We start from the raw sequence: 24,038 nt of genomic DNA, 5'->3' as shown, positions 1-24,038 counted from the left end.
CACAGAGAATTCTAATTATTTTACTATGTAACTGTACTTGTTAGGCTGGACCTCAGAGACGCAAGTATTTTACACATAAGTTTAAGGACTAATGGACATGAAAAGATAAGCATCTTTGTGAACTGGTCCAGGCAGTCACGGTCTTTAAAAAGTCATTGAGGTGAATTCTATCCTGAGTTCTGGGAGAATTTCAAAGCCCAATATGGCACATAAAAAACTGTCAGTCTTTCAAACTTTATATACTCTCCATTTATCTGGGATGCCCTACAAAGGAAATTGGTACTGGTCTTACCAATTTTTAGATTTCACAAATTTATTTTCACTTTTCAAGGGAAGAAGAAACAAAGAGTGCCCCTGCCCCTTCCCCCCATCTCACAGCCATGCTCCCTGCACACAGAGCCTGCTTGTCAGCTCAGGTTAGTGCCCCAGCTCCCAGTCAAGTACCTCTTTGGATGGGACTCTGGAGCCTTTTCTCTTGTTCCACCACGTCTCCAGCATGGCTATAAAGCAGGAGAGGACAACTCCAGCAGCCAGGATACAGAAAACCCCTGCAAAGCTCTTTATGTCCAGGGCTCCTCCTTTCTGCTTTGTGTCCACTGAGGAGTACAGGTCACACTGGCCATTCTTTGGCCACCATTTGTGCTTCAGGATGTCCATGTCACCATTTTGCTGAAGCTCCAGGATCCTTGGGGTAAAGAACACAATCACGTGTTACAGGTATTGCCTCAGTCCAGAGCACATGCATTTATCATCCCAGCTCTAAGAGGGGTGGCCTTCAAGGTGAAACGAGGATACAGATTAGCCTGCAGACGGAATGCCAGGACACCAAAAACATTACGGCTTCAGTCCTATGGACAGAGTTGTGCCACAGTGCTTGCCCTCCGCCCTCCCATCTTCTTTTTTTAGTTTCCTTCTCTAACCTTAAATACCCCCACCACCAGTTTGTAGCGATGTGCTTTTACAATTACATTTCGGAGGCACTGTTTTTATGTGGGTTCAAGCTGCTGCAGCTCTGTGCTCCTTCCCCACATGCAGAAAAACGCTCTGGATCTTAATGCTTTTATGAAGAACGTTTCGCTGCTTAGAGCGTGATGCTGGCATAATGTTGCCCAGCATATGCTGCACACAAAGAAATTCAATTAAAAAGATTTCTATTATTTAACACAGTGTGGGAGAAAGCCTTGGGATAAGTTTGAAGTTGATAAAATATATCATTTTTGGTTTTTCACACAACTGATCCAGTTTCCATTTCAGTGCCAAAGGGGAAATAATCTTACCTTGGAGAACAAAGAAAAGTTGACCAGAGGCTTTCAGAAGTAGTTAAATTCAAATAAGAAATATCATTTTTCTTCTTCTTTTCTTTCCCCCAGAGGCTGGGGGTAGCTGCAGAGACTGCAGCTTTTTATAGTGTGATTTTCCCAGGGGCTCTGTTCTCAATTCCAATACTCTTTTGGTGCCGAGACCTGCCTGGCTCTGGCCCTGCCCCTGCCCGTTCTGTGCCCCTTCTCACAGGGTGAAAATGGTCAAGGCCAAAGCCAAGTGCCTGTCCCCTGTTAGCACCATCGTCGGGGTTCCCTAGAATTTCTTGCCCTAACAGCTTCCAGTGCTTGTCCAGGCCTCACAAAGGCCTGCTCCCATGTATGATCGCCTTTGAACAGATCTCACAGTGACGGGTGCACACGGGTGTGTAGGGTGGTGTTTGGAGAGTGTGGACAGAGCTTGGCTGTGTGAGCACAGATGCACACACCTCTGTGTGGGAGACCCGTCCCGAGCACACACAAGCTGGACGTGGGACCGGAGGCTGGACCCCGTGACACAGCTCCTTAGGTATATTTGTCCAGATAAGAGTGGTCTAAAACTGTTTAGCCTGATTAATAGCTTGTATATACTTACGACTTAGGGTATGTGGACTCAGATTAATACTCTTGCCTTGGGTCTTGGGTTATTTGGGGAGAGACTGCTTAATAACTTTAGAGAGAAGAACTAAGCCTACCTAGAGGAAGTAAATAATTCACCTTCAGTTATGGATTACCTTTTTACATGTTTCATATTATCCACAGGTCTATATGAATGGGCTAAATGATAATGTTGGGGGTGGGATCAACATTCAAAGTGAATTAAGCAAAATAAGAAAGCCCTAGAGAGAGCTGGTCCTATGTCTATCATCCGCCTTTGGATATTCCCACAGCCTCACCCACAGTGCCCCCTGCTGACGCTCCAGGAGCCCGATCTCCCTCTCTCTGCACTGTCCCCCCAACCTGGACTTCTTTCTTGGGAAATTGATCTAAATTTCCATTGCTTCAGATTCTTGCTTTAAAACAACAGCTAATCTGATGAATTTGCTAAAATGATTATGAATATTAATGGTTCACAGTATTAATGGATCATCTTTATTCCAGCCTCTATGCCCCAAAAAAGTCATTTGTATTTAGAAAACACAGAACCTTTTAAAATATATTTTATGGATTATGCTATTACAGATGTCCCATTTTTTTCCTCCTTTATTCCCCTCCACTCTTTATCCCCATTCCCACCAGCATTCTCCCATCTTAGTTCATGTTCATGGGTTCTACATATAAATTCTTTGGCTTCTCCATTTCCCATACTATTCTTAACCTCTCCTTGTCTATTTTGTGCCCACCATTCATGCTTCTTATTCCTCGTACCTCTTCCCCCATTCTCCCCACTGAGAACCTTCCATGTGATCTCCATTTCTGTGATTCTGTTCCTGTTCTAGTTGTTTGTTTAGCTCATTTTTGTTTGTTTTTTCAGGTTTGGTTGTTGATAGTTGAGTTTGTTGTCATTTTACTGTCCATATATTCAATCTTCTTTTTCTTAGATATGTCCACTTAACATTTCATATAATAAGGGTTTGGTGATGATGAACTCCTTTAGCTATATCTTGTCTGGGAAGCACTTTTTCTGCCCTTCCATTCTAAGTGAGAACTTTGCTGGGTAGAGCAATCTTGGATGTAGGTCCTTGCCTTTCATGTCTTTGAATACTTCCTTCCAGCCCCTTCTTGCCTGCAAGGTTTCTTTTGAGAAATCAGCTGATAGTCTAATGGGCACTCCTTTGTAGGTAACTATCTCCTTTTCTCCTGTTTTTAGGATTCTCTCCTTATCTTTAATCTTGGGTAATTATGTGTCATGTCTTGATGTGTGTTTCCTTGGGTCCAGCTTTTCGAGAACTCTGTGAGCTTCCTGGACTTCCTGAAAGTCTATTTGCTTTTCCAGATTGGGGAAGTTGTCCTTCATTATGTTTTCAAATAAGTTTTCAATTTCTTGCTCTTCCTCTTCTCCTCTGGCACCCCTATGATTTGCATGCTGGAACGTTTAAAGTTGTCCTAGAGGTTCCTAAGCCTCTCATTTTTTTGAATTCTTGTTTCTTCATTCTATTCTAGTTGGATGTTTATTTCTTTTTTCTTCTCCAGACCATTGATTTGAGTCTTGCTTTCCTTCCCATCACTGTTGGTTCCCTATACATTTTCCTTTATTTCACTCTGTGTAGCCTTCACTTCTTCCTCTATTTTCTGATCATACTCAACCATTTCTGTGAGCATCCTGATTGCCAGTGCTTTGAACTCTGCTTTGATAGGTTGGTTATCTCTTCATCACTTAGTTGTATTTTTTCCAGAGCTTTGATCTGTTCTTTCATCTGGGCCGTATTTTTTTTTTTTGTCTTAGTGCGCATGTTCTGTAGAAAGGGGCAAAGCCTTAGGAATTTGGCAGGGCAGGGTAACTCACTTCACTGTGTTTTGACACTGTATGTGGGGGATGGGTCTGAGAGGGAACAATGCTGCTTGCTCAGCTCTCAGTCAGCTTTTCGTCACTTCCCCCAGCTACCAACAAGCAAATTGGGCCCGTCTGTTGCAGTGTCCTTGGTGGGAGGGTCTGTGTACATTCTAGGACTCTGTGGGTCTCTCTAGTGAATTCTCCTACGAGGCTGGGAGTTTCTCCCACTGCCGTAACCCACACACGTCTTTTCGGTCAGAGGTTTGGAGGCTTTATTTCCCTGTGCTGGAACCTTGAGTTGCGTGGTCTGTCTCACTCCCCAGTGTTCCTCTCAGTTTATCTGCACACAAATGTGGGACTGCCCATTCCACCAGCTGCCGCCCTGCCACAAGCCTTCCCCACTCTAGTTGCCCATCTCCACCCCTATTATTTGGTCTGGGTGAATGTTTCTTCTCTAACTCCTTGGTTGTATGACTTCCATATAGTTTAATTCCCTGTCAGTTCTGGTTATATTTTTGTTTTTAAATTTGTTGTTGTCTTTCTTTGGGTTGTGCAAGGAGACAAAATGTATCTACTTATGCTTCTATCTTGGCCAGAAGTTCTCAAAACACAGTTTCTTAAAGTGTGTTCCATGAGACACTAGCACCTAGTGGGCTACTGCAAGAAAAGGGTCCCAGGGTTATTAACTTAAAAAAACTCTCAGAAACTTACAAAGAAGTCAGCTTTTTAAAGCCTCTAAAAAGACCTGCAGATAAGAAAACTTGTATGATTTTGTTTAATACAGCATTACCTAAACATTTCTTCCAGTCCCCTCTTCTCATTTTTATCCCCTCAAAGCATAACCCATAGAGCTGGAGATTTGAGGAATACACCGGAGAAATAGTGCCTTGATCCAAAGCAACAACTGCTTGTGGCACTGTGTTAGGTGTCAACAGGTAATCAAAATATCAAAGTTGCTTGCTCGAGTTATCTATGAATACCATTGAAAGGACATTAGCAAACTCTTTAGATATTTGCCTACCTAAAGACACTAGGTAATTCAGATACCATGGAATGTTCTGAAGGAAAAATTCACTCATATCTAAAAAATTCTTAAAGTTGAGTTTATAGGAACATGTATTGTAGAAAGAAAAAGAACCTACCACAGCATTTACTTAATGAGAATATATCGGCACAAAATGAGCTCCCACGAGCCCCTGCTCTGTGGAAATAGAAGAGTTTTCCTTCATTGAACTTGTTAGTTGTGATTATCTGTGGTTACTGGGTCAATGCCTATGTGCTCACCATCTTCCATCCTGCCTAACACTGATCAAGCACGCACTTACTGATTGAACTTATTCAATAGTTTTTGGGAAATGGACCCTACTCTCACATTCTACCTTTTTCATATCATTGATGTCGTTTTCTAATTTATTCCATTCTCACCTATTCACCTATCCATTCAATAAGTATTTAAAGAGTAATTTCATGCCAAGTGCTTCCTTGGGTACAAAATTTATGTGAAACCACTACTGCACATTCAGCCGTAACGGCCTGGGAACACTGTGAAATCATTTCTTTTCCATGCTCTTCATTCATGCTCATTTATTCTTTCATTCACTCACATATTCATTCCGGGACTGATGGTCACCTACTCTCTCTCTTCAGTAGTGTCTGCTATCACAATGTGTCTTTATTATTTCTATACCTGGAAATATTTTGGTTTTAAAAAGTCATTAGAAGAATATACACTCTATGTTACCTATTTTGATTCTAATAGTACAGGGCCCTTATCTAAAGAATTTGTTTAATCCAGGAATTTTGAATTCAGTTAGCTGGGTGGCAGGAATTCATGAGGGGAAAGAGAGATGAGGCATCTCTAGATACCTCTAAGTATCATCACACCAGAGATCTCTTTATGTGGTTCACTTCATGGTCACTGAAGCACAGGTGGCTGTGGCATTGCAGAGACACTGATACAGGGTGCAGCCAGGGGGGGGCCCCCAAAAAAAGATTTGTCATGGTGTCCAGAATTCAAAGTGTATAGGAATATTGGAAAGACATATAAGATGTCCTCACACACCCCCACCCCACAGGGAAAAGACAAATAGAGCCAGGCCATTGAGAGCTGTTTTGCATAGCAACAGTTTTGCAGCTAACCTCTGGAATGGTTATTTAACATATCTATAACCTTTAACTGGTTTCATAGATATGTTAAATAGCTGTGGCCAAGTTTGGAGCCAGGGAGAAGGGAGTAGCTGGGACTGAGGATGGTAACGAGGGGCTGCACTCCTGAGTGACAAGGCCTGTGTGAGAGCTTGGAAAAGACTGGCTCCGAGACATGAAGGGTCCCCGCTTGGCCAGATGTAAGAGAGAGCCACGCGGTTTCAGCAGTGAGGACCCCCTCTTGGTGAGGTGAAGAGTGAGTTTTTGAGGGTGTGGACCCCCTCTTTCCCAGGTGAAAGGGAAAAACCACGCAGCTTTGCCAGAATGGAGATCCCTGCAGCCAGGTGAAGAAGAAAGCCACATGCTTTTGGTGGAGTGCGAACCCCTGCAGCTTTGGTAGAAGAGGCCCACGCGGCTTTGGGGTGCCCCCCTTTGGCCGCGTGGCCTGGAAAGCAGGAGAGACTTTGACTGGAACTGGGTACAAAGGACTCTTGCCAGTGGACCATGAGAGGGTACCACAGTACTTTGGATTAACTGGAGATCCTGCCTGCACAGTGACACAGCTGATGGTGCCAGCGGCCTGCAACATAGACGTGTGCTCTTTTCCTGATTTACGGTACCCGGAGTTGGGACAGTGGGAGAAGGGAGAGCTGTGCGGGTGTAGGTGTATAGTCCTAAAGGACTTTGCTATTTTAGTGGAGGCATTAGGCCTGAATAGCATTAAATAAACATTTTGTTTCCTTTTCACAAATCTCTGGCATTGAGAGATGTTTTTCCAATTGGCGGCGGACAGAAGAGCCCAGTATTAGTATTTTGTTTTTTTTGGGGGGGAGGGGGCCCTGTTGTATAGCAGTTTTGGGCATCCCTAGGTGGGCCAAATATTGTATTGCCCCTCCCTCGGACCTCTTGTTCGGTAACAACACTGCCTTTGGCATACACAGAACAAATGGGCCACAGGATCCTTCAGTTAAGCTCTGAGTAGCCTGCAACAACTTCCAGGGATCCTGGCTGGCATGGAATAGAAGTATTGGAAGGGAATGAAAGTGTCCTCTCAGCCCAGAGTTCTACCATGCATTCTTACTAAAAAACCTTGTTCTCCCAGAAATTCCATCAGAAGGCTTCACTACATCTTTATTTTAATTACCTAACAAAAACCCATTTAAGGCTTGGATAATGACAGTTTAGCACAATCTAATGCACTGCCTTAAAGACTAATGGGATGAGACCTTATAATAAATGAGGAAATATTTTCTCTTTTCAGATGTTCAAAAACACTGGCACTTTTAAATAAGACTTAAAACCACACCCAAAGGAATGTTTTGCATTTAAATTACAAGCAACAATGACGTGTGCGTATGTGTATAAGTAACAATGCAATAATATAGCTGCAAAATTCTTAATGAATGCAATGAATATTTTTAGTTCCATAGATTGTTTTTGTTGTTTGAGCAACTTCCACAAGATGGCAGCCTTCGCCCAGGGAGAGCAAAGTGTTACTGCCAGGAAAGTGAACCTGTGTGTTTGAAAGGCATGCATTTCTTGGTGGTATGAACACTTAAAGTATTAGAAGCAATGTTGGATATTAGACTGTGATGAACAACAGGATGTGTAAAATCTTTTCTTGGAGTGTAGTCAGAAAGCTTCCTGCCAAAGATTCCAGAGTAGTGATAGTGGTACTTTTTGAGAGATACTATGGTGAGAATTAATGAGTCCGTACACAAAAGCATCTTGTTCATTGTTTGGTATGTTGTAGGCCACCAAAACTCATAAGCTAGAACCACCGTCAGCACATGTGACAACCATTCTTTCTTCGGTTCTGTTCTGCTACATACTTCTTAATAGACAGTTATATTCCCAGATGAATCAATCAGGGATTTATTCACCAATAATAGCATTGCATTTCCTTCTTTTGTCCACAAGTATTAAAATGTTCATAATCTCATTGAACAGAAGAATCTTAGAAGCCTGTAAATCCTAGCTTCAACTGGAAAATGGTTATTAGATCAATCCAACAGGCATCACATTCTTTACTTATATAAACGAGCAAATTTCCCAGGAAGGGAGGAGAGAAGCAAAAGATCTTTCATATTCAAATAAAAATACTCAACAGGTTTGAGGCATTTATCATAAAAAGCTTTTTACTTACTTTGAGGAGAACAGCCTCATTTGTGTGTGAGAATTGCCCTAATTATTGACCACTTACCATCCCTTGATCACTACTTTAAAAACTGATTTTCAAATTAATTTATTTATCACAAAATGGCTTGCTGGAAGATGGGTGCAGATTTCTAATCCCACACAGGTAATTTTGATTTTGCCTTTGAATATTATAACAGTCTGTAGTTCCTTTCTAATTTTCTTATCTCTAGATAAATTCCTGAGCTGAGCTGTAAAAAAAAGACACTGGTTATTAAGAAAAAGGATGCCTGTTTTTTTAGTTATTTCTGCTTAAAAAGAATTTCTGGGTAACCAGAGATTTAAAAAAATAAGTGCAGAGATTCTTTTTTCAGGCCATGTATGTAGGAACTCCTGTGACTCTTTTGTCATTGAAATTTCTTGCTCACATTCATAGAAGCATGAACCACTAGAATACAAAAGACTGAAGGTACACCGATTCTCTCTCTTCCCCACCATGCATTTCACGGGTGAGAAAACGGCATCATACAGAACAATAATTTATTAAATTATCATATTTGACACACAGAGGTGGCCAGAGACAAAAGGCCGAGGGCTCCAGCTGCCGCAGGCTTTGCCTTGTCTACCTTGAGAGCTGAACGGATCAGTATTTTATCAATATTCTAGTACATCATCTAAGACACATCTGTTGGGAATCTTGTAGGGATTACATGACTTTTTTTAGCAACTAACACAGAGTGTATAGCTAAGTTGGGGACAGAACTCAGGTCTGTCTGTCAGCAAATTTCCCTGTAGTACATGTTTAGAGAAGAGCAATCTCGTAAGTTTCAGAAATCTGTGAGACCCTGAGTAAAACTGTCCTCACTATGTTTCCTCTAAAGCAAACAATATATCTGCAGCACATTTGCAAATTTATTCACACTACAATTTGGGTGTGCAAACCCCCCCCCCTCAAAAAAAACGTAGCTTTTCTCTTATAACTTAATTGATCTTCCTCAGGAGGACTGGGCCAAATGAGTAGTGAGAACAAAACTAAAATTAGCTCAACATGATTTAAAATTTAATCTGATCTAATAATTTAACTTGTCTCTAGCTTTAGCTCAATTTACTTGAATTACTCAATGCTTCTGATTAGTCCCTCTTCTCCTTGCTCTTTTCAAAGTTGGCAACAGGATTTATGGTGGATGACATTATATCCTTTACATTGGGATTTGGGGAGAAATAGCCCCTGGCCTCTTGCTCATCTTTGTATTGGCTCTGGTAGCTCTCCCTTGAAATGTAAAGGGCCTGGGCTATTGAAGTCAGCAGAAGCTTTAAGTCTGCTAAAGTTGGCTAATGTCTTTCTCACCCCCTTTAGGGTCTGCGGGCTTCTCCCCTTTGACCTGACCTCCTTTGTCTCTCTGAGGTGCTGTATACCGTTCTTGCCTTCTGCCACTTTCTCCATCTGGTTACTGACTATTCTGTAGCCCTTTGGACACTACTATGATATTGCTTAAAGTGGAGGGTCCCTAGAGTGGTCTGTGTGCTCTAATGCAGCATTTATACTACGTGGGGCAAGAGAGGCCTAGGCAGGAAGATTGAACCTTTGCTTGTTCCTAACCAAGCAGGGCTGGCTTCCCAAGCATCCGAAGTCTTCTCTGTTGGTACAGACCCTGGTGTGACCAGGGAACTCCTCTCAGAGTCGGTAATGGGAAGGGAAGCTTCAGGCCCTCCACCTTTCCTGGGCATTTCAGTCTAACGCCCCTTGACTTAGCCATCTCCATCCCCTGCATTCTGCTGGGAACCTCTGTCCACCAGTTCTGTGGCTTTCTTTTCTCTCCTGGATATCCTTCTTACACTTATATCTTCAAACTTCTTGGCATCACAGTGAAAGGGAAATTTAACTGTATAATAAGAGAAACTCTATAATTTGAGACCCACATGCATTTTTTTCATTTTGGAAGTATTGAGGCAACTTGGAGTTAGGGATTGGTGAGGATGAAAATGTATTATTTTACTATCTCAAAAACAATGATCTGTTACATACTTGTGAATTTTATGTAACCAAAATTAAAAGTATATTTATAATAGAGTCTCACTGCTTTATTGATGTTTAATGTCACTCATAAATGAGAAAGAATTTTGGGATTAACCAGAAAAAAATATTTCTGAGTGGATCTATTTTGGCCCAAACTACTCACATATAAAGAGCATGCAGAAAATTTCAGGAAAACATCAGCTCAATAGGATTTCATTCGTTCATCATTTTTTCATCCTGACCTTTGAAAACATAGGTAAATTGGATTGAAGTAAAAAACCTTATCAAAGATTCAGATTTAGTATCTGATAACATTATTTGGACATCAGAGTTGTAAAGACAAATTCTATCAATTTCCTGTGAATCAGGTATTGGTCGATTTTTTTCTAAAGCTTGCAACTACTTTTACTAGAAAAATATTATCAGTTGAAGTTCCCTTCTTTCAAGGTTGAAGATTTGCTTCAGGACACACTGTTCTTTTTGTTTTCATCAAATCCCATTCAACACAGCAGGAATCCCAGCTCTTTGGGTGCTCCCAGGCCAGGCATGACCAAGTTTCACCACCAACCCTACCCAATGCTCTGCAGTAGTCATGAAGCATCACGCAGAAGCCAGACTATTCTCTCCATCCAGATGGCTCTGGAGAAGGCACAGCTGGGGAAATGTGACCCTGGAGCCCCTCGGTGGCAGCAGCAGCAGCTGGCTGGTTTGTCTGTGAACTTGGCACTTCACCTTTTATTCACAAATGTTTTTCTGGAAGCATTGGGATTTAGCTGTCTCTTCTCAGCTCACAAAGTGCTGTCCCAGACCTGCAGGGTTGCTGACCCGCTGGAGACATTGTTTTCCATAAAGGGAGACAGACACCCCAGCCACATAGGCAGAGGCAAACACATCTGTTGCCAGCTTGGCCTGGAGGGAGAGTTGCAGCTGCGGGAAGCACTGGTCCTCTGATGAGGGTGACCACATATTTGCCCCCTTTGGGAGTGGGAAGGGGATTCAGCACCTTAAGATTGGAGGAAAAGTGCATGTGCAGGGTTCCATCATCGCTGACAGTCACAGACACCTTCAGTGCCTTGCTACCCCAGTGCGACCTTGGCTCATGTCAGTGCTGTCCTGAACAGCTGTGACAGTGCAAGATGCAGCTCCAGAACTCCTGGGTCAGCATGCTGGTCTCTGTTCACCACCAGCACGTGCAGCCCATCTGCAGCAGGACGTTCTGCAGGGCAGAGTCAGTACTCCCACAGCCCACCCACACAGCTTTTGGGTTGATGCCCTGCTCCAGATTCTGTTGGATCCGCTTGATGATACTGGGGGTTATTCATCCCCTCATCATCACCACTGTCTTTGTTTTTTCCTTTCTTCAGATGCATTCTCTTCCTTCTCCTCTTTGCTTGGAACATCCTCACTTCCGTCAACCAGCAGCTCCTACAGGTCATGATCAATAACATTAGGTGAAAGGTTTCTCCAGAACATGAAGGAACTGAATTCTAGGTCCTCAGAGTCACTGGCTGGTGTTCATGTTTTACTGCTTCTCATGGCAGTTTAGGCTTTGAGGGCTGATGGAAACCAGAAATAAGTAAGGGAGTTTTGGGGGGCTGAATGGATGAGACCACTGTAACCTTTTCTGGTTCTTGTTTTAAGAGCGATACCTCAACAAACTGCTTCCGGTGGGTAGGTAAGTGTCAGTACTTGGATATCTGTGGCAGAGAGGCTGGGGTAGTTTCTAGTTTTCTTTGAAAACTCAATCACCAGCCGTGATTATTCCAGGAAGGGCTCCTTGAACCACAGCTCGTATGTAGGGCAGAACCGTGCATCACCTGTGCATGGCCTTGTCCCAAATCTCACTGACCACATCCTGGAGGGTGTAGATGTTCTTCCCTATGTCCTGCACAGCTGCACCTGGCAGAAAAGCCCGGGCATCCACCACAATGTGCGCCACTGGCACTATCTTGGTCAAACAAGACTAGAGGGCGCTTGCACCCACTCCTATGTCCCACTGCTGGCCTGTGGGAGCAGGGAAGAGCAACCACACATTGGCAGTGCCTTCTAGTTGGCACGCCGCATCTCCCAGCTCAGGCTACTTTTGCACATGCGTACTGTACAGGCAGCCCAACCAGGGGCAGTGGGTGGGATCAAATCTCGGGAGGGATTACCTGAGGAAATATGCTTCAGTACCCAGGCCCTAGAGATTTTTAATAATTTTTTAAACTTAAACTTGTGTACATTCTCATTGTTACAAGTCAGTCAATGCAGATAACCTAATTTGATGATCACAAACATATAAGATAGGTACTATTTTACAGTCAATGGATAGCTACTTAAAACCACTAAGTACAGTTATTATGGCTAATAAGCAGTTGTAACAAGTCTAACACCTCTCGATATTTTTTTGTCTTCGGCAAAATCTCTTAATGGTCAATAGTCTTAAATACAACAAATATTAATTAAGAGCAATCTACTTCCTCAGTAATACCAAATAGACTAAGAAAGACTAATAGAAGCTATTTCCTTTGTTTAAATAGGATTTTTAACTAGTTTTTCCAGTTAGTTGAGCCTCCTGCCAGTTGCTTAAATCAAGTCAACTAAAAGATTGACTAAAGTCATATAGATGAATATAGTCTTCCGAATAAGTTCACAAATAATCATCCTCTAGGCCAGAGACAAGCAAAGGTTTTGTGTTAAGGGTCAGGTAGTCACTATTTTAGATTTTGTGGGTCACATGGTCTCTGTTACAGCTACTCAACTCTGCCTTCACAGTTAGGAAAACCGGCCTCAGAAGAATTTGGCCTGTTGGTTACAGTTGCTGTAGACCGTCCATCTCCCATTAAGTAACTCTATGAAGTCAACAATTTTCCATTTCACTGACATATTGAATTTCAGAGGGCTTAAGTGACTTGGGCAAAGTCACATCAAATGATACATCAATTTTTTTTTAAACTGGAAATTTTTCAGTGATCAAAAAAACTTCTAATGCAGAAAACTCCAGTTCTCAATGGAGAACTCTACTAAACATTTAAATGAAAATTAACATAAATACTCAAACTTTTCCAAAATATAAAGGAGGAAATACTTTCAAGCAAATTCTGTGAAGCCAGCATTACTTTGATACTAAAACCAGATAAAGAAGCCACAAGAAAACTATAGATCACCTTTTCACAAAAATGGTACCCAAAGCAAAGAAGGAAGCCTCTGCCCCTCCCAAAGCCAAAGCTAAGGCAAAGGCTTTGAAGCAAATAAATCAGTGCTAGAAGGAGTCCACAGCCACACAGAAAAAAGAAGACCCACATATCACCCCCCTTCCGGAGGCCTAGGACATTGCGGCTCTGAAGGCAGTCAAAATATCCTTGGAAGAGCGCCCCCAGGAGAAACAGGCTTGACCACTATGCCAACATCAGGTTCCCTCTGACTACTAGTCAGCCATGAAGAAGATAGAAGACAACAATACACTTGTGTTCATTGTGGACGTAAAGGCCAACAAGCACCAGATCGAATCAGCTGTGAAGAAGATCTATGACATTGATGTGGCCGAGGTCGACACCCTGATCAGGCCTGATGGAGAGAAGAAGGCATATGTTCAACTGGCTCAGACTATGATGCTGTGGATATTGCCAGCAAAACTGGGATTGTTTAAACTGAGTCCAGCCAGCTAATTCTAAATATAAAAAATTTATACCAAAAATAAAATGAAAATTATAGGCCAATATCTCTGACGAAAATAATAGCAAAACAAATTCAAGGACACATTAAGCCCTGGCTGGTGTAGCTCAGTGGACTGAGTGCAGGCCTGAGAACCAAAGTATCGTGGTTCGATTCCCAGTCAGGGAACATGCCTGGGTTGCAGGCCAGTTCCCGGCAGGGGACGCATGAGAGGTGCCCATACATTGATATTTTTCTCCCTCTCTCCTTCCCTTCCCCTCTGAAGATAAATAAATAAATAATAATAAAAATCTTAAAAAAAGAATATATTAAAAGGTTCATATAGCATGACCAAGTGGGATTTATCCCTGGTATGCAAAGATGGTTCAATATATGAAAATACCTTTATTGTGTTCTTGAATTTATTTTGCTAATATTTTCTTCAGAGATATTGGCCTATAATTTTCATTTTATTTTTGCTTTGAAATTTTTACATTTAGAATTAGCCAGCTGCACTCAGTTTAGATGATCCCAATTTTGTCGGGCTGGGGCAGGTGGGCTGGGATGGGAGTAAAAGACAGAAAACTGAACTTGAATAACAATTAAAATAAATTAAATGTAATACACCACATTGATAGAATGATAGATAAAAATCACATGATTATCACAGTAGATCATAAACAGCACTTGACGAAACATAACATCCTTTCATGACAAAAGATTGGGTATAGAAGGAACATACAATAAAGCCCATCTACAACAAACCCACAGCTAACATTACACTCAGTGGAAGATAATTGAATGTTTCCTCTAAGATCAGAAACAGGGCAGGATGCACGCTCTCACTATCTAGTACTGGATGTCTTAGAGCAAATAGGCAACTCAGAGGGGGGAAAAAGCCATCCAAGTCAGAAAGGAAGAAGTGCTATTTGCTGATGATATGATCTCATATGTAAAAAGTCCTGGTCAGTCAAATAACTTTTGGAATTAATCAACTATTTTAGGAGAGTGGCATGATACAAAATCAACATAGAGAAATCAAATGCATTTCTTTAAACTAATGATGAAGCACCTGAACAAGAAATAAATAAAGCTATCCTATTCACAATAGTATCAAAAATAATAAAATACTTAGGAATAAATTTAGCCAAGGGAATGAAAGATCTATACAATGAAAACTGCAAGATTTTGCTGAAAGAAATTGAAGAAGACACAAACAAATGGAAAGACACCCTCTGTTCATGAATCGGAAGAATTAATATTGTTAAAGTGACCATTCTACCCAAAGTTGTCTGAATATTCAGTGCAATCCCTGGCATTCTTCACAGAACTAGAAGAAACAATCCCAAATTTGTGAGTGCAACCAAAGCAATCCTTGGAAAAAAGAACAAAACTGAAGGTATCATGCTTCTGGATAGATTAATACTGTAAAGTCATGGTAATAAAAACAGTATGACAATGACACAAACAACAGACACATCTACTGATGAAACAGAATATAAATTCCAGAATTAAATGAGGAAAGAAAAGTCTCTTAAACAAATGTTGCTAGGGAAACTGGAGAAATAGAGCAGAACAATAACATTAAACCTCTATCTCACACCACCCAAAAAGTAACGCAAAATGGATAAAGACATAAACATATGATCTTATTCCATAAAACTCCTACAAAAAAAAACACAGAAAAGGAGTCCATCAATATTGGTCTTAGCAATGATTTTTTTGAACATGACACCAAAAGTACAAACAACAAAAGCAAAAATCAATAAATGGGACTACATCTAACATAAAAGATTTTGCACAGAAATAAAACCAGTTAACAAAATGAAAAGACAAACTACAGAATGGTGGAAAATTGTTGCAAAAGATACATTGGACAAGGGTTTATATATTGAAAATATATTAACCATTGGACAAGGGTATGTATTTAAAATATATAAGGGGCAGAGAACTAAATATACATTTTTCCAAAGAGGACATCAGAATGGCCAACAGGTACATGTAAAGGCACTCAGTGTCACTAATCGTCAAGGAAATGCAAATCAAAACCATGATGAGATATCAGCTCACATCTCATAGAATGGTTATCATCAAGAAGATGAAACGGCAGGTGCTGTTGAAGATGCAGTAAAAAGGAAACCCTTATACATGGTTCATGAGAATGTTAGTTGGTCCAACAACTATGGAGAACAATTTGGAGGTCCCCCACAATCAAAAAAAAAGAAAAAAAGATCTACCATATGATTGAGCAATTCTACTTCTGGCTATACACTCAGAGGAAATGAAAACACGATTTCCATGAAATACATGTACTTCCATGTTTATTGCAGAATTATTCACAATAGCCAAGATATGGAAACAATCCAAATACCATCAATGGATGGATGGATAAAAGAGATATGTGGGAACACACTGTGAAATATTATTCAACCATGAGAAAGGAGAATACCTTTCCATTTGTGACAAGGATGAAACTTGAGGATGTTATGCTAAGAGAAATAAGTCTGATGGAGAAAGACAAATACTGTATTATATCACTTATTTCTGAACTAACAAAGTTAACCCTGTAAAAACAGAAAATAAAATGGTAGTTACTGGGGGGTGGGGATGGGGAATAAGAGTGATGGTATTTAAAGGTACAAATTGGTAATGAGTAGCGAATAAACCATGGAGATCTAACATACCCTGTAATGAATATAAACAATAATACTGTATTAATGTGACAAATATTTCTACATTGGCAATCATATTACAATATGTGTCAAATTAACATGCTGTATACCTTAAACTTATACAATGTTACATGTCAAATTTAATTTAAAAAACTAGAGATTTTGACTCTTATTCCAGTGCTCTTGATGATGCATATATAACTAATATGTAGTAATGCCTGTTATTAATATGTGTGCCTTTACATGAGTATAGAGTCATCATGTGTGGATTTTGCAACTGACCATGTTGGGAAAGAATTTTATGTGCACACTATATATTAACATTAGCAGCATAATCACTCATGTGAATTTGAGATTTCCCTTGGTTTTTTTGATTATGTGGAATATACATCTGAGTATAAGTGTATACATGTAAGTTTACACTTATACTTCTGAGATTGGGGCTGCCCATGTTGCAAGACTGACTACCTTAATTATTCAAGATTAGGTGGCATTCATTGTCTGAGGCCTGTACTGTATTTGCTGAATGATTTTCTAGGCAATGGAAGCTTTATCTTGAAATCAGAAAGATATGAACAGATACTATACACTAAAAAAATTCCAGGGAAGTGATTATGTTATACAAAGAATGGGCAAGACAATCAACAGAGGCAGAAAAGGTGGCATCTCTTTTAATCAAAAGATATTAAAATGGTTTTTAATTATGTGTGGCTAGAAGTACATGAACTAATTAGAAGTTTTTTAGGGTTGGTAAAAAATTACCATAGACAAGTGATGAGAATGACAGCACACTAGTACTGGCAGGAAATGGGAGACGATGTCATCTTTAGTTTCTACCCAGTGAGGTAAGGCACCTGGCACAGCTCTCCACCACAGGGCCAAACCAGCACATCTAAATTAGATTATAAATTCAGTGACCGAAGACTGCTGCATGTCAGAGACCCGCAGAAAAAGAGAAGCTTCCTGTATTGCTTCGAACCTGATATTTCAATTTCAAATTTGAAAAGATAATTTGATAAAATATTTAATTGGTCAGATCTGGTTTTCTTATTAAGAAAACAGTACCCATGTCCTTATATAGTAAGTAATGTCTTCCTAAGGCAACCATTTTTCTTTGTGTGGGAGATGAACAGTCAACTTTATACAGATGACTATTTTCCAAAGGAATAACAATAATAAATGCTTGCATAGTACTGCAAAGTTTATAAAGCACTCATCAAAAACATTGCATATCATTTCATTTGCTTCTTATAATGACTTTGTGAGGGAGGAATTACATTGATTGATGGATTGATTGATTGTTCCCTCTTCTTACTCCTTATTCTTGTGAAAGGCTTTATGAAGCCTGATGTTATGAAATTTTCATTTTAAAGCTGAGGAGACTGAGCATAAGAGATAAAGAAAGTTTCCCAAATACACGAGGCTGGTAAATCATCCAGCCAGTTCTCAAATCCAGGTCTTCTGGCTTTTATGCTTTAAAAAAAATATGCCAAGATCTTTATTATCCCTAAAGAAAATCAGTATAACTGGAAGCTGTCTCTTTATTGCCTGCTACTGTATTAGCTGAGGATTTGACTACTCCAGTTCCTTGGATTACACACATTCCATTGTATCTGTTTACAAACACTACTTCGTGTAACACATCCTGATGTCCCCGGAGAGCCACATGAATATCACATGAGTCCATTAATCGCTTTGCTATTAAACATCAGATGAATTCATTATGTTGAGGCACTTGGGAGACCTTGTCAGTTTTTTTTTTTTTAAAAAAGATTTTTATTTATCTTTAGAGGGGAAGGGAAGGAGAGAGGGAGAGAAACATCAATGTATGGTTGCCTTTCGTGTATCCCCTGCTGGGAACTAGCCTGCAGGGAACCTGCCTGCAACCCAAGCATGTGCCCTGACTGGGAATCGAACCGCACTTGTCTGGTTCACAGGCCCGTGCTCAATCCACTGAGCTACACCAGCCAGGGCTTACCTTGTCAGTTTTATCAAAAGAAGGCAGACAATAGTATGGTGGTTACCAGAGGGGAATGAGGGTGAAGGGGAGGTAGTAAAGGGGGTGAAATATGTCGTGACAGAAGGAGATTTGACTTTGCGTGGTAAACATGCAATGCAATATACAGATGATGTATTATTATAGAGTAGTACACTAAAAACCCATATAATTTTGTTATGTCACCCCAGTAAATTTGATTAAAAAAGAAAGCAACACAGAGAATATGGTAAATAAAATCTACTACATGGGTAAATACATACATACATACATACATACACACACACATGGCAGTGTTTCAAAATAAAGAAGTCCTTACTCAATGTGAGTAAATAAAATTTTAATCTGTGTTGTGCAGGCTTATATAGTTATCCCACTGAACTTTATCCTTAGAGTTCAAGTAATACACATAATGAAGGTATGATATTTATTAACCAACACAACTATTTTGAAAACTGCACATTATTTAATCTTTAGCTCTTAAAACAAGTTTTAGTTCAAATACTGATCATGTTTTTTGTTGGCGCTTAGAATCATCATACTTTATAGAGGTTATTTGGCTGAAGATGAACTTTAAAGTTGAAATAAATAATGTCCAATCAAATTGATCTCTCTCAGTTTGAGTAATCTCCTTCCACCACAAGCCTTGCACTGCTTAAGGGGGTAAAATCAGTCTTGTTCACAGAGAAGCAATTGCTTGAAAAATCAAATTAGCAACATGACGGATCTCAAGACTTCGGTGACTAGTGAACTTTAATTATTTTATATTTTATGTGTTTATGCTGGCAGTAAAAGTCAAGCACTCATTATAGAAATGGCAGACATGATCTTTCATAAAATAAGTGCTGGGTGGCAAATGAATAGATAATCAGGATAATGAAAGCAAGCCAGAAAGATGCTGGAGAGCTGAAAAGACCCCAGCAATGGCTCCCGTTGAGATGGAGGGCATAATTGCGATTGGAAAGAGAACACTTTTGGTGATCTTTTAAAATGTCAGCTTCATCCTCAAGCTCAGTGTGATATTTGGGTTATAGGGTAAAGGGGAAAAATTCTTTCATTCTGCAGTGAGAAACTGGCAGTGATCATCTCTGCTTATAGTTGCCATGCAGGCAATACAAAATTTTCTTATGCAGAGCTCTCAAATTCACTTATGAAAAAGGGTCGTAGAGTCAAACTTATTTTGCTTAGTACATTATACACATTTTATGGATATTTTGATATATTTGAGTTTGACAACTAAACTGTAAGATAACTAGGATTTTGAAGTGTGAGCTGTGTGTAAAAGGATAAAGGTTGTGCTAGGTATCTTTAGCACACTGTTAGGAGAGAGATGAGAAGGAAGCTTTTGAATAAACAGTCTCATGACCACTTGCATAAACACTGAATGTTTTATAAGTTGAATAACAATTTAAATACATAGAAGGAATCCCTTATGCTAAGAGCTGTTGTAGTTGTAGGCACTTAAATAATGAGAATTCTTTTATGATGCAAGTTATATCTAACTGAAAGGACATATATTGATATATGCTTTAAAAAAACTCAGAGCATATTTGTATTAAAGTTTTAGATAAATTCAGTATAATTAAAATTCTCAGTTAAAAGTTAGATTTTTGAAAGTAGTACAACTTTAAAGCAGTAAGTTCACTATATTTATCCATATTTTTATAGATAGAAAGTCTAAAGAATTTGAAGCTTATATTGTAACTTTTTAGGTGTTTTGTATTATGATGTGCATTATTCCAGCTCTGCTAGAAAAGTGTTTCAACTCGTTTTTAGTAAAGAACATTAACACAGTAGCATAACATAAACTTTTCTCAAAGTGATAGAATTGTAGAGAAACAATCACAGTCTCTTCATTAAGACACTTCAAGAAGTGAATTGTACACTCTAACTTATTTTCATCATGAATTTGAACATGCTTATATTGCTATAAAAAGGGGGAAAAACCCAAACTATTTCTTGGATGATTACCTGCAATTGTTCTACTTCGTATTTCCACAGTAGTATGCTTATGTGTTCCGAAGAGGGCAGTGCAGTGAAAGGCAGTATGAAAAAGGATGACTAAATCATGGATTTGGAACCATGGCCCATTTAGGGATGATCTTTCAGAGTAGGTATTGTCTAACAGGCCTCATAATGAAACCTACCTTGCCAGCACCTTGATCTTGGACCTCTAGTCTTCAGATCTGTGAGAGATAAATTTCTGTTGTGTAAGCCATCCAGTCTGTGGCATTTTGTTATAGCAGTCCAAGTATACTAATACACATGGATTGTAAAGCAAATAGCACAGCAGCAAATATTAAGAGTATGGCAGTCAAATAGGATCAACTTTCCAACTTTCCTATTCAGCACTTTTGTAATCCTGGAATTTCTCTTCAGATTTTCTTCTTACTTCCTCTGAATTGTGCTTGGGATAGAACTGATCTTAGACTCAGAACCTGCAGAGTTTTTGTTTCACCTTCTCCCCATCAATATTTTACATGCTAAAAATTAAGATTAGATCATGACTAAATGACAAAGAGACTAAAAGTTTATAAACAAGATCCAATAAAACTAAGAGCTGGTTGTTTGAAAAGATAAACAAGATTGAAAAGCCTTTAAGCAGACTCACAAAGAAAAAAAAAGACAGGACCTAAATAAATGAAATCAGAAATGAAAGAGGAGAAGTAACAACTGCCACCAAAGAAATATGAAAGACTATAAGAAAATATGACAAACAACTATATGACAGCAAATTACAACCTGGATTTAATGGATAAATTCCTAGAAGCATATAATCTTCCAAAACTGAATCTGGGGGAATCACAAAATCTGAATAGACAGCAAATAAAATAGAAGCATTAATTAAAAAACTCCCAGGAAGTAGAAGTAACACTTATCCATCTTAAACTATTTCAAAAAATTCAAGAGTAGGAAAGACTCCGAACTTCATTTTATGAGGTCAGCATTAACTTAATTCTCAGACCAGATAAAACCATTACAAAAAAAAGGAAGTTTTAGGTCAATATCACTAATGAACATAGATGTTAACTGGATATAGCAATACATTAAAAAGGTTGTATACCATAATAAAAAATGATTTATCCAGGGGATGCAAGGTTGGTATAATGTTTTCAAATCAATAAACAAGATATGTCACATAAACAAAATACATCACATTAACAAAATGAATGATAAAAATCACAAAATTATATCGCTAGATGCAGAAAAAGGCATTTGATAAAATCCAGCACCCATTTATGATAAAAACTCTCAGCAAAGTGGGAATGGAGGAAATATATCTCAACATAATAAAGGAAATAAAAGAGGAAACATAACTCAACATATATGACAAACCCACTGCCGGCATCATACACAATGGGCAAAAATTAAAAGTGTTTCTCAGGAACAAGACAGAGATGTCCACTTTCACCACTCTTATTCAACATAGTACTGGAAGTCATAGCCACAGCAATCAGACAAGAAGAAGAAATAAAAGGCATTCAAATTGTAAAGAAAGAACTAAAACTGTCATTATCTACAGATGACTCGGTACTATCTATAGAGAACACTAAAGACTCCACCAAAAAACTACTAGAACTAATAAATGAATTCAGTAAAATAACAACATACAAAACTAGTACTTAGATATCCATGGCATTTTTATACAGCAGTAATAATTTATCAGAAATTTAAACTAGACTTCTGCCAAGATGGAGGTGTAGGTGGAAGCACTTTGCCTTCTCACCCAACCAAGTTTAAAAACAACAAAGTTTTAGCAACGAAAACACAGCCAAGCCACAGAAAATTGAACTACACGGAAGTCTGACAATAAAGAACCCTTTAGCCAAACTGATAAGAGGGGCAGAGCCAGCAGCAGAGCCCGGTCAGGCAGGAAAGATCCACTGGACCGACCCGGGCGCGCTACCCACGTACGCCAACAGCTGTGGGCAGACCCCGGTGTGGAGAAGCAGGTGGACCCACTGAGGGCAGACTGTGGTCACACATTCGTGTGCAGATAAACCAGTGAAGGAGCTAGCAGTGGTGAGACTGACCGTGCAGGCCCCAGCGGCAGAGAGAACTGCCATTGTCCCTCTCTGACCCCACCCCCACATACAGTGTCACAAATCAGTGACCTGGGTGGCACCTTCCTGGTGAACAACTAAGGTTCCGCTCCTCATACATAACAGGCACAAACAGATCAAAACATGGCTCAAGAACAACTCACAGCCCCAGAGCCAATAAATCTAAGTGATGAACAAATAGCCAAACTTTCAGATGCACAGTTCAAAATACTGGTGATCAGGATGCTTGCAGAACTGGTTGATTTTAGTCACAAATTAGAGGAACATATGGAAGCTAATCTAATTGAAATGAAGGGAAATATACAGGAAACCAATAGTAATGGAAAGGCAACTGGGACTCAAATCAAGGAAGCAGACCAGAAGGAGGAAAAAAATGACCAAACAGAAAAGGATGATAAAACAAGAATTCAAAAAAATGAGGAGAGGCTTAGGAACCTTCAGGACATCTTTAAATGTTCCAACATCCGAATTATAGGGGTACCAAAAGGTGAAGAGGAACAGCCATGAGTGGAACGCTTATTTCAATAAATAATAAAGGAGAACTTCCCTAATCTGGCAAAGGAAATAGACTTCCAGGAAATCCAGGAAGCTCAGAGAGTCCCAAAGAAGTTGGACCCAAGAAGGAACACACCAAGGCACATCATCATTATATTAGCCAAGATTAAAATGAAGGAGAGAATCCTAGAAGCAGCAAGAGATAAGGGGACAGTCACCTACAAAGGAGTTCCCAGCAGACTGTCAAGTGGTCTCAAAAGAGACCTTACAGGCAAGAAGGGGCTGGAAAGAAATATTCGAAGTCATGAAATCCAAAGACCTACATCCAAGATTGCTCTACTCAGCAAAGCTTTCATTTAGAATGGAAGGGCAGATAAAGTGCTTCTCAGATAAGATCAAATTCCAGAAGTTAATCATTACCAAGCCCTTATTATATGAAATGTTAAAGGGACTTACCTAAGAAAAAGAAGATAAAAAAGATGAACAGTGAAAGGACAGCAAACTCACAGTTATTAACAACCACACCTAAAACGAAAGCAAGCTAAGAGGGCAGCTAGATCAGGAGTGAACCATAGAAATGAAGATCACATGGAGGGTTAGCAACAAGGGAGTGGGAGAAGGAGAAGGGGGGAGAAGGCACAGAAAGTAAGTAGCCTAGATGGTAGGTAGAAAATAGATAGGGGGAGGGCAAGAATAGTATGGGAAGTATAGAATCTAAAGAACTTGAGACACATGGTCATAAACTAAAGGAGGGAATGGTGGGGAAGGGGTGTGGGAGGTGGAGGGGAATGAAGGGGGGAAATAGAACAACTGTAATGGCATAATCAATAAAATATATTAAAAATAAAAATAAATTAAAAAAGAAATTTAAACTACTAAAACAATACCATTTACAATTTCAACAACAAAAAAAATAAGGTACCTAGAAATAAATTTTACCAAGGAGGTAAAAGACCTGTACTCAAAACTTATGACACTAAAGAACTTGAGAAATATACAAATTAGTGGAAGCCTGTATAAGAAGAATTAATACATTAAAATGTCCCTGCTACTCAAAGCAATCTATAGATTCAATGCAATTCCAATAAAAATGCCAGTGGTGTATGTCACAGATTTAGAACAAATATTCCAAAAATTTATATGGA

The 24,038-nt window shown here is 39.5% G+C and overlaps 1 protein-coding gene and 1 pseudogene across 1 annotated transcript in view; both read right to left on the bottom strand.

Annotated features, from left to right (window-relative positions):
* The window catches only part of GRID2 (glutamate ionotropic receptor delta type subunit 2), a 1,451,106-nt gene that overhangs the window by 2,638 nt on the left and 1,424,430 nt on the right, over positions 1 to 24,038 (bottom strand). Inside the window, exon 15 of the mRNA XM_037162687.2 lies at positions 445 to 685. Coding sequence (XP_037018582.2) covers positions 445 to 685 — 241 coding nt within the window. The remainder of the gene's footprint in view (positions 1 to 444; positions 686 to 24,038) is intronic.
* Positions 10,759 to 12,855, bottom strand: LOC119061932 (RNA-binding protein NOB1-like; annotated as a pseudogene).

Source organism: Artibeus jamaicensis, unplaced genomic scaffold, assembly GCF_021234435.1.
Source record: "Artibeus jamaicensis isolate MK-2021 breed Jamaican fruit bat unplaced genomic scaffold, CSHL_Jam_final contig_452, whole genome shotgun sequence".
Classification (NCBI taxonomy): domain Eukaryota; kingdom Metazoa; phylum Chordata; class Mammalia; order Chiroptera; family Phyllostomidae; genus Artibeus; species Artibeus jamaicensis.
Note: the sequence above shows the minus strand (reverse complement) of the source record. Positions and strands in the feature narration are given on the sequence as shown.